We start from the raw sequence: 11,722 nt of genomic DNA on the forward strand, positions 1-11,722 counted from the left end.
TTTCAAGTATTTTTATTTTATTATTTTATTTTATTTTATTTTAACCCAATCTGCGATACTTACTTTAGTATTATTGAGATACAATTATAAATTTATTAAAATTTTGAATCCGCTTTTTATTTTTCTATTTTCCATTTTAATTTTAAATGTTAAAGTTTTGGTCTGTTTGTTGTGTGTTTTTGTCTTTTTTTATTTTTTTTTATATACATTTCTATATAGTTTTATCAGCTTTTAGTTCAGTTTTAGTTATTTTAGTACATCTAGTTTAACTAATTAAAATGAGGAATGATGAGATAACTTTATTCAATTTCTGTATATTTTCTACTTGCTGAAGGGCACAGGTAGCTAAATATGACATTTATTACATATAAAAATATTGTAATGCATTACTTTTAAAAGTAACTTTCCCCAACACTGTCACCAAGGCTGCATTTATTAGATCAAAAACAGTAATATTGTGAAATATAATTACAATTTAAAACTCTTTTCTATTTGGATCAATTTTAAAATGTAATTTAAGTGAGGATTTTTTTTTGGTTTTAGTTAACTATAGTACTTATGACTTTTACATTTATTTTTTTTATTCCAGAAAGATTTCATGTTTACTTGATGCCGACCCCAAATCTGGACATCTACGGAGAGTGCACAATGCAGATCACCCACGAGAACATCTACCTTTGGGACATCCATAATGCCAGAGTCAAGCTGGTCACGTGGCCGCTCAACTCCCTGAGGAGATACGGCAGAGACTCGACCTGGTTCACATTTGAGTCTGGAAGGTGTGTGAACGACATTCGATTCTAGTTGGGAGTGCTTTTGTCTGACAAGATGTTTTCATCATAAATCAAATAGTCCTGATTCTGCTGCTCTGGATATTGATTCGCTGATTCATGATGGTGCTCAGCATTTAACATATGCTTTCCCTTGCAGGCTGCCTTTAAAGCCTACTCTTACTGTTCAGCCTATTACGACAAGAACATGAGTGTACTGAAAACTAATAGAAGCTATAATTGCTTAACGGATGTGTGTGTGTGTGTGTGTTGTGCTCTTACAGGATGTGTGATACAGGGGAGGGTTTGTTCACGTTCCAGACCAGAGAAGGCGAGATGATCTATCAGAGAGTTCACTCTGCCACACTGTCCATTGCTGAGCAACATGAACGCATGATGATGGAGATGGAGAAGAGCTCACAGGTATAGTAAAAGTAGACGTCCCATAATTTTACAGGGTACATTTTACGCGTTGCGTTGCATCGCGCCGCGCAAACATAAAACCGTGTCTGCATTTGTGATCGGAGAAACAGCAAACAACAGGCGCTACTCTACACTGCTCAAAGCTCACGTTTGAATCATCAGTGACAAATTATTTAAATATGAAAACGTACTTACAGTCTGTGAGTCAGAACAACCGTCATTGTAATCTACTCTACCAGGATCAGGAAACAGTCCTCCATAAAATGCGCTGGACACATCTGTATATTTGGGTTGAACTGTTCTGGAACAGTGTTGTAAATACAACTTAACCACTGATTTCTAGTCGTGTCCTCTTTTGGAAGGCCAAACAAAGTATTTTCGCTTTCACAACGAAACACACAGCGTCTTCACAACATGGCGGTGGCGGTGGCAGCAACAATAAAGTTACGCCTTCTTTCTTTGCGTGAACATTTGGGCGGTGTTATGCAAATCTTCCCACATCGTGATGTAGACATGTGGGGGCGTGTTTAAACGAGGCGTTTAGGAGGGCGTGGACTAGTCTTAACTTTTATAAAGAATATCTCTTTGGGTTTGAGACTTTAGTCTTTGCAACTTTAGGGATCTTATCTATTCACGAACAGCTTGTAACACTCCAAAGAGAAAGGAAAACTTGAAATATGCATCATATGACCCCTTTAAATATTTTTAACGCCGTTAAACTGGAAAAATTAATTGCATGCGTTAACGCGCTAATTTTGACAGCACTAATTATTACCTTAGATCAGATAGCCTAAAAATCAACCTTTTATCACAGCACAATATACAGTAATTAAATATCAGGACTGCAGCTTCCCTGTTAAGATTCTGCCAGTTTTCTAAGTATGTTTTCCCGCTTCCTTGCTTGCACAGTGCACACAGTATGTGATGTTTCATAAATCCAGGTCACAGAACACTGGCATCTTTGAAAAGCAGCTGCTGTCAACTAATCCTGAACTGCACTATTGTTCGAGTACCTTCAGAAATGCTGCACTTATGTGTTCCTATAGCTCAACTGGTAGAGCATGACGTTAGCAACATCAAGGTCAAGAGTTTGAATCCCAAGAATGTGCATATTGATAAAACGCATACCTTCAATGCAATTGAAGTCGCTTTGAATAAAATGTAAATGTAAATGGATTTGAGACACATCTTAGTTGCAAGATAACGACAGAAATAACAGCCTCAGGAGTTTTTCAGTGTTCAAAGCTTCTGAACACTAATGCCTTAAAATGTTATCCTACCATTTTGGCTATCAACGTGTCATTGAAAGCACATTTTGGTTATTTCTCTGAACCCCCTGAAGCTAGCGAGGCTGATGAATCGTTCAGTCGCATGATGCGGATGGTCTTTCCTGCGCTATTTAAACTGCGCCTCTGCCTTGCTGGCAGTGAATCTGTGCTGTCATCTCTAAGGCCTTTAGTGGAGGCTGATGAGACTTGACCATATGGCCCTCCGCTCAGATCTCGCCATCCAGGACCCCTGCCAAAAATGCTGCTCGCTCTGAAATCTTGATCAAGAGTACCGCTAAGAGTCTTTATTGGTTTTGGATTTACGAAATTCTCTTAAAATGCTGTGATAAATGCTCTTTTTAAAAGGCTGTAATGACATCACACTCCACCTGTCATCTGTAATGATCAAAACAGCCTAATGGAGGGGTGCTGTTTACCGGAGAGTCTCGGTCTTTGAAATCTTGTCAGCGTAAGCCCTTTCCGAATGATTTGACTGGAAATATAACCAATGTAACCCAATGATTTTCTGCTCTGCCTCACAGACTCTTTCAAACGAGAGCACATTAACAAAGTCGATATCTCTCCCGCGAAGCGCTTACTGGCACCACATCACGCGTCAGAACAGCGTGGGAGACATCTGCAATTACCAAGGTAAGACAGAGCTCCTTCCCAGTCCACAGCTCAGTGAAAACACCATCTTTATATGTCTGTCGTACTTATGAGGGTGACGATTTCATCTGAAGCTCCACTGGGTACATTTATAAATTGGTGAGCAACACTGGCCCTTTTGCTTGGGTAAAATAAATCAATGCGAGGATTGAGTAAAGCATTAATATGGCAACACATTTGTGCATATACCATGTTTTTTACATCCTGCTGGCCTTTCTGGAGTCCTTGAGTGAAAGGTGTTTTTTCTTAGACTTTTGACAGGGTCTACTGTGGGCGTGTTAAGGTCCAATAGGGAAAAAAAGGATGGCTCAACCCACAAGTACTCTTTAGAGTATGGTGATGTTTATTTACAGGTGCACCGAAAGTCCAATAGTCCAACCGTGAAGAATCATTTACAAGTGAACAGTCCCAACAAAAAACTAAAAAAAATACAAAGTACCAAAGCAACCAAAAAAATAAATAAATAAATCAAAGATATATAAGTATCCAAATATATACAAAAGTATCCACACCGTACAAAATAGGTTTTTCAGCTCACGGCACCGCAGTAGCACGCTTGCTTTGACTTGGTGAATAAGCAACCAACTGGAGTCTGGCTGAGGCTTATAAAGGCCAGACTCCGCCCACTTTTTGGGCACACCAGGTATGTTTTACCAGGTACATTGTCTTCTACATTAAGCTAATTCACAATAATGTAGCCTTGGAAAGAAACAAACATTATACAAACAAACTGCATTAAATATAACCATAATAAAACCAACATCAATAACGCAATCTAACTCCTTTTACAGGTTAGAACTCTGATACCCCACATAAAAACAAGACATGGGTTCAGCGGTGAAGAAGGTTACTTCTTCACCGGGTAGCCGGTGTTTTGTATGCGTTTGGCCAATGTAAGCAACAGACACTTACGTCACTGGTAGTTCCTATAGAACTGTTTTAGACCCTACTCTGAAGTAGGAGCTAATTTAGTTCCTCCAAATGGAGTTCCTAGAACTAAAACCATTCCTAGTTCCTGCTGTGCGAATACACCAAAAAGCGGGTACTTGTGCCAATAGTACTAGGAACAATGAAAAGGTTTGTCCGGTGTGAAAGCCCCCAAAAACCACCATTAAATTATTATAAAAGTAGTTTGTTTAACATGTGCACTATTTTTTGAGTCTTCAGAAGCTCTTCAATAACTTTGCGTGAAGAGAACAGACCAGAAGAACAGAATAGTTTATTTTTTAACTATTCTTTACTTACTTTCTTCCATGGAATAAGAGAATTTCAGCGGAATATTCAAGCTGCTCTTTTCGTCACAGTGAAAGTAGTGAAGAAAGATTTTTCTAACTAGATTTAGTTTGACTCATGCACTATTTTCTAAGTCTTCAGAAGATATACAATAGCTTTGTGTGAGGAACAGAACAAATTCAAATTGAGATTCACTAATAATCTTGCTTTGAAAATCACTCTCAATTCACTTTCATTGTATGGAAAAGAGCAGCTTAGTCATTCTACAATATATACAGTTTTTTTTTTAAATTCAGTAAATAATGACAATTTTTAAAATTATTCTTTAACTTTTAAATAATTTTTTGCTGCTCCCCTCACTGATGCACATTTAAATGGCATATCCATGTTACAAAAATACATATTGCATCTACTTGCTATTTGTGCGCCATTGATTGATTTATTTTTTTTTTCATTTCTCATGGATAATCTTTTAGCTAATGCTTTTGAGTGTTGGATTGGAAGAGTGTGTTAACTGAGAGAGGTCCATGTGGTCCAGAGACACATCGCATTAGGGAAATGATATGTCCATCTGCTGGGAGAGAGATGAGTTAATCTGCCTGGTGAGAGATAACTGGACACCACATGGTTTTGGTGCCTCGGTTTTTGTCAAGCTGTCAAAACTGTCCTTTGTCATATGTGAATAACCTGTGCTTTTACTGTTGTGCAATTTCACAAGGATATTTGAACATATGAATGCATCAGTGTGAGAGCACAAAAAGATTATTGGCTATAATGACACAATATTTGCGTCCCTAATCAGTGAAAAAATGTTTTGAGGCAGCTCCAGCTGCTGATGTATCTGCCTCTGAGGCAGCCGGCCTTAAAACCACTGTCTCATTCATCATTGTGGCATTCCCATTGTTGAGATGTTAGCCTGATATAGTGAATGTTCCCCCTCCTCATCAGCTTCCCTCAGAAATACAAATTCAGCAGAATGCTGCTTTTTTTTCAGTGAATAAATTGAGTGCATCACCATGTTGAAGGACGGTGTTTAGGTTGAAGAGTCAATGAGAGTACGCGCCTTCCGTGAGAGGAAAATGGAAAATATTACAAAGATCTCTGCTGTGCAACAGCACTCTCCTTACGAATTGTGCTGAATAGAGGACTTCACCACCTGTGTAAGATGGCATATACAGCATAAGATGCTTTTTTTTAATCAATCAGCACGCATATGAACAACCCACCGCACTGCTGCATGTGATAATATACAGTTCATGGCTTAAATCTAATAATTCACACTTGAAGAAAGGATATTACATGAATAAATCAGTGAGCAAAGATGAATTGGTGACAGCTGATCATTAACAAACAGTATGTAATGTTCAGTATATTTGTTTAACGGCTCATTAGTTTGTGTACATTTAAATATTTTTAATATAAAAGTCAAATGTTTCAATAAAATAAAATGTAAGTATTCAATAATAAGTAATTATTATTTAAGTCATTAAGTAATAAATAATAAAATGTACACCATTGTTCAAAAGTTTAGGGTCCGTATTTTTTTTTTTTAAAGAAATTAATACTTTTATTCAGCAAGGATGCATTAAATTTATCATTGAAAGTGAGGCATTTATAATGTTACAAAAGAAACCATTTCCAGTATTGATAATAATAAGAAATATTTATTGAGCACCATATTTAGAATTTAGGTATGATTTCTATAGAATCATGAATGAAATAATGCCTGGAAAGTGTTATGTTGATGCTGGTTCAGTCACAGCTCAGGTGAAAGATAGAAAACAGGGGCCAAACTGGCAGCGTACATTTGGTCACAAGATAAATTTGTAGTCAGCAGGTATGGATTTGCTGACTCACATTATATGAGTCATACTGTATGTTCTGGTAAAAATGGATCACCTCATTCCCCTCCAAGACATGTAGCACAATTAATAAATACTTCCTGTTACAAATAGCCTTGCAGTATATTACTTTTTTTAACCACCTTAGAGAAGGTGAAATAATAATGTCACAATAATGTCTTTAAATTCAACTACAGTACTTGTCCGACACAGAATTTGCCAAACTTTGGATAAGTAAATCAAAAGTAGGGCTGTACTATGAACCAAATCGCAGTATCTAGTGTCTGTGAATATTAACCTGAAAAAGACTGCTTTCACACAATACTTTTTTGTCCATGTTTTGAACAGTAAACTTCTGTAGGTATTGTTAGTTTAAAAGGTATTGTACATTTAAAAGGAATTGTTTTCATTTGATTACATTTTAAAATATGAAGTTTTATGCATTCATTTGATAGCCACTGTTTTTTGGTAATACATTTGTATTAAAACATAAAACACAACACATTTACATTTTAAAAATGTAAAAATAAGTACATGCTGGTCCGATTTATTCAATTATTTAGCAAGTTTCAAGAGTTTATTTTTTTTCCTCAGAAATGTGTGATATAAACTCACAATTGTGAGTTATAAAGTCAGAATAGCGGGATATAAACTCACAATTACAAGAAATAAAGTCAGAATTCCGAGATTAAAAAAAAAAAAAAATTCTGACTTTCTGAGTTTTTTTATCTCGCAATTTTTTTGTTTTTTTTCCTCAGAATTGTGAGATAAACTCGCAATTGCAATTTATGAAGTCCCAAAGGGAGGGCCCATCTTGAGTGTTTGTTGCTAAAAAGCTAATTTTTTAGTTACATCTGACCATAGAAGCCAGTCCCATTTGAAGTTCCAGTCGTGTCTGACAACAGAATATGCTGGGGATTGTTTTTGGATGAGAGCATTTTCTTTTCTTGATTTTTTTTCTTGAAACGCTTCCAAACAACATGTGGTGTAGGTGCTGTTTGTTTTTGTTTTTTTTTAAGGTTTTCTGACCCTGAGACTCAACTATTTTCTGCAATTCTCCAGCTGTGGTCCTTGGAGAGTCTTTAACCACTCAAACTCTCCTCCTCAGTGTGCATTAGGATGATATAGACACACGTCCTCTTCCAGGCAGATTTGTAACATTTTCTGTTGATTGGAAATTCTTAATTATTGCCCTGATGGTGGAAATGGGAATTTTCACTGCTCTAGCTCTTTTCTTAAAGTCACTTTCTAATTTGTGAAGCTCAATTATCTTTTGCTGCACATCAGAAATATATTCTTTGGTTTTTCTCATTGTGATGGATGATTAAGGGAAATTGGCCTTTGTTTTCCCTCTTATTTATATTCCTGTGAAACAGGAAGCCATGGCTGGATAACTTCATGTTCATAATCACCCTGGTATGCGCAAAATTGTAAATATGAATGGGAATATACTTCAGATATTTTACTCATAAGAATTTCTAGGGGTACCAATAATTGTGTCCAACGTGTATTTGAGAAAAACATTTATGTCATAATGATATTTCCCCCCATTTTAAATTCTTATACTCCAATGAAAGGTTAGATTTATGTGAATTTTTTAAATAAAAGATCAAAATGATTAACAATGCAGATTTATTTTCACAGCCTTCTTTGATCATATTTACCAAGGGTGCCAATAATTCAGACCACGACTGTAAGTCGCAATTGCGCTTAAAAAGGTCTTTTTTTCTCAGAATTGCAAGAAAAAAGTCAAATACAAGATAAAAAGTCGCAATTATCTTTTTTATTATTATTTTTATTTTTCAGTGGTGGAAACAGGCTTCCATATTAAGGTGTTTTTATTTTCAAGTTTTTTTCTGTGCTGTGTGATTTAACACGCTGCAATACTGTGAAGCTTTCAATTACACCACTATAGAAAGCTCCCCTTGTGTCATAATTATATCTAGCATAATTACTGTAACAGTGAACTGTGAACAGAGAACTCGCACTTTGTAAGACACACACACAGGTTAATTCAGTTCCACACTTTTTTCAGGGGCCAGCTGCATAAACTTTGCCTCTGTTAAGACTGTTTGACCAACTAATAGTTACCAAGAGGTAATGATACATATTTTTTGGATTCAAATTAGACCAATTTTATGTTTTTATGTAACCAACATTAAAATGTTACGACCAGTCTTAAAGCAAAAAATTAGATGACTAACTTAGCATTTTATGCCACTGTACGAACACTTGCACTAAGCACATGGTTGTCTGGGTTCGTGCTGAGCCAGTCCAGTCCATATACAGACTCAAAAATGCCCATCTTCGCATACCTCACCATCTCTGTAATCTGAAATCAATGCACAACAGACTCAATCTGTGTGCCTCCCTGCCAGACAGCACGTTCCCAGCAGCTCCAACCTAGCAGCGATGGTATAAAGAGGCTTTTCTGGAAGATTCAGACAAGGAGGAAGGAGAGAGCTTTTCTTATTATACTGTTATATACACACTCACATGCTGCCGTTTCGGGTCTTGGGAATGCTCTGGAGTGGTTTGATAAGCCTGATTGGTCCCATGTGTGTCCTTTTGACCAGCTGCACCTTGCTTTTCTACTGATTGGGACTCTTCTGTTCCCTGTCAAAGATTGTACTGTGTGTGTGTGTGTGTGTGTGTGTGTGTGTGTGTGTTTCCTTCAGCAAAAACATGAGTAGGCGTACTTTTGCAGAGAAGTGTTATTTTTGTTACTCTTACAGCTGTGTATTCGTTAACTAGTGTTACTGATTCCTGTGCTGATAATGGCCATATTAGCCACTGACTGATATTTAATGTAAACAATCTATAAAGGTTTGCAATTAAAAGTGTAAGGCCACACCAGGCATTCAAATTTAAATTAAAAAAATAAGTTCGTTTACATACAGTATATAACTGGTATTTTATGACCTCATATTAGTTAGATTCCATTGAATATTTGTACTTTTAACAACGCATTTGTTACATCTCACATCTATTTAAATTAACTGTGTAAATAAATTAATTAATACATTAATTAAATCTAAAATATGTAAATCTAAACTATGTCAAATGTTTAGCCTGAAATCTGGATGATGCAAGGGGAAAATTCATGGACATGTTGTTTCTCAACTACCCAATTTTAGACTTTTGAAAATGGAGGCTTTTGCTTAAAACCTTTTCTTCTGCCTTCATTAGTTTGGCTCATTTACTTTGGCCTTAAGGTTTGTAATCACCTTGCGGTGAGTGGCTGTCTGGTGACGGCAGGTTATGTGTGAGCAGATTGGGCTTAATGTAAATTAACTTTCAGAGCAGGACAATGTGAGTTTACTGATGCATAGAAGTATGTAGTGGACAAAAAATGTTTATCCCAGTCAAATCAATTTCATTCATTTAAATTGACCATTTATCTGAGAAATGTCCACCATTTTTTAGTTGAAATAGAAAATAATATTTTGTACTTTTCTTTAGAGACATTAGCTCTATGCATGCGTGTGTGTGTGTGTGTGTGTGTGTGTGTGTGTGTCTGTGTGTGTGTCTGTGTGTGTGTCTGTGTGATTGTATTATTTTAATTATTAGTAAGGATGTCCCGATCAGGTTTTTTGTGCCCCCAATCCGATCCGAGTCAAATATTGAGTATCTGCCGATACTGAGTCCCAATCCGATACTTGTATATTCCTAGTGTCTGGTGCACAATTCAAGTACATTAAAGTTATTAAAATCAATCCAATGTATACAGAGTTGTGCAGAGAGTAAAAGTAATATATGTATAATATATAATTATAAGATACTCTTTATGCACACACTATATGAAGGACCTTGATAGATGTAAACATTTTGCAGTGGTAGACATTGTACAATAAGCACAATAATTGCAACATATGGTTAGAAAGCATGAAGCTTGCGGTGTCACAACGCCAAATCTGAAGCAAGACGCAACCCATAACAACACGTTATGACGTCTCAGATTGTCTGACGGCAGACAAAAGTAAATGATAAATGGATGAGAGATCATTACAAAAATGTGCATCAAATACACTGAACACAGAAGCTCAAACGTGTGTGATGCACTAGAACAGACCTCACTGGTTCTCGCATTTCACGCACGCACATTTCTTCTTATTTTTGGTTTTAATGGCGGCTGAGCATGCACATTTGAGCGTCCTCTTTTTCTTTTAATGGAGGTTGGCAAACCATGCATACTGCCACCTACTGCACGACACCGACATGACAGTTTCCCTTTCAGATGTGTAATATATGGGAGGAGAGTATTAAAATGAATCATGCAACACGATTTATTAACATTTGTGCACATCAAATTACTGGTATTGGTGCCATTATTTAATGCCCCAGCAAAAAATGTCTTAAACTATTTTGCGCTTGAAATGGCTGCATTTATTGTTACTAGGAGGAGGCACCGCAGAGAATAGAGAGCGTGTGGTAGAAGGGAGAGGATTTTTTCCACACATATTAATTTATTTGGAATGCCAGAAGAACATATTATTCGAATCCTAACATATCATTACGCTAATTTGCGCTGCACTTAGTAGATTGTGTTGGTCATTATGAAAATTAGATGTTGCGTCTGTGTTCTTTAATTTACACATTGTCAGTAAATCACCCGCAGAAATTTCCACGCCCATTGGCGCTGTTTTGGAATTGTGCTCTCGCACAAATGTGCCCTGTTTAGTAAATCTGGCCCCTAATTGGCCCTGATCCCGATCCTTGAGATCGGCTTGGGACATCCCTAGTTATTAGCTAGTAGTTATTTTTATTTGATCAGTTTTTTGTAATCCACTGTAATTAAATGGCAATAAATAAATACTACTAAATCGCTTTATTAAAGGGATAGTTCACCCAAAAATGTTAATTACCCCATGATTTACTCACCCTCAAGCCATCCTAGGTGTATATGACTTTCTGCTTTCAGACGAATACAATCAAAGTTATATTAACTCTTTCACCGCCATTGACGAGTTATCTCATCTTTTAGAAGAAAACGCTTCCCCGCCAAAGACAAGTTTTCACGGCTTTTCGTGTTTTCACTGTTATACACTCGGGGGTGCTATTACACATCTTCTGAACGAGTACAAAACCTCCCGAACAAAAACACACGTGAACAGGACGGACAAACGAGCGATCTCTTATGTAAACAGATGCATATGAAAAATAATGTGATTATCAGAAACAGACAGCATATAAATGAAAACTGCATAATGTTACAGAGTAAAATGTTGATCCAGGAAGTGGTATATGTCTGTGCAAGCTTTGGAGGTGTTGATGGAAGCGATTTACTGGATTTATGCTTTGATAATCGTACTGAATATTATCCAGATGTAGTTTTTGATAAAAATTAGATTTTCTCACCTTTTTGCTCAAAATTATGCATTTTTATGAAACCTACCTATATTCAAATGTCGATAAAAAAAGAATGCTTTAAGCTAGAATAACGGATTTTTTGGTTTAAAAGTAGAGGCTCTGATATTTATTTTGGTGTATTGCATATTCAAATATTCATACAGCAAAA

At 36.4% G+C, this 11,722-nt stretch overlaps 1 protein-coding gene across 1 annotated transcript in view; it reads left to right on the forward strand.

Annotated features, from left to right (window-relative positions):
- LOC107689434 (docking protein 6-like) overlaps positions 1-11,722 on the forward strand; it is a 111,914-nt gene that overhangs the window by 94,217 nt on the left and 5,975 nt on the right. The window contains exons 5-7 of the mRNA XM_016487407.1: positions 590-779; positions 1,055-1,193; positions 3,004-3,112. Of these exons, the coding sequence (XP_016342893.1) occupies positions 590-779; positions 1,055-1,193; positions 3,004-3,112 (438 nt within the window). The remainder of the gene's footprint in view (positions 1-589; positions 780-1,054; positions 1,194-3,003; positions 3,113-11,722) is intronic.

Source organism: Sinocyclocheilus anshuiensis, unplaced genomic scaffold (assembly GCF_001515605.1).
Source record: "Sinocyclocheilus anshuiensis isolate Anshui unplaced genomic scaffold, SAMN03320099.WGS_v1.1 scaffold1529, whole genome shotgun sequence".
Taxonomy (NCBI): domain Eukaryota; kingdom Metazoa; phylum Chordata; class Actinopteri; order Cypriniformes; family Cyprinidae; genus Sinocyclocheilus; species Sinocyclocheilus anshuiensis.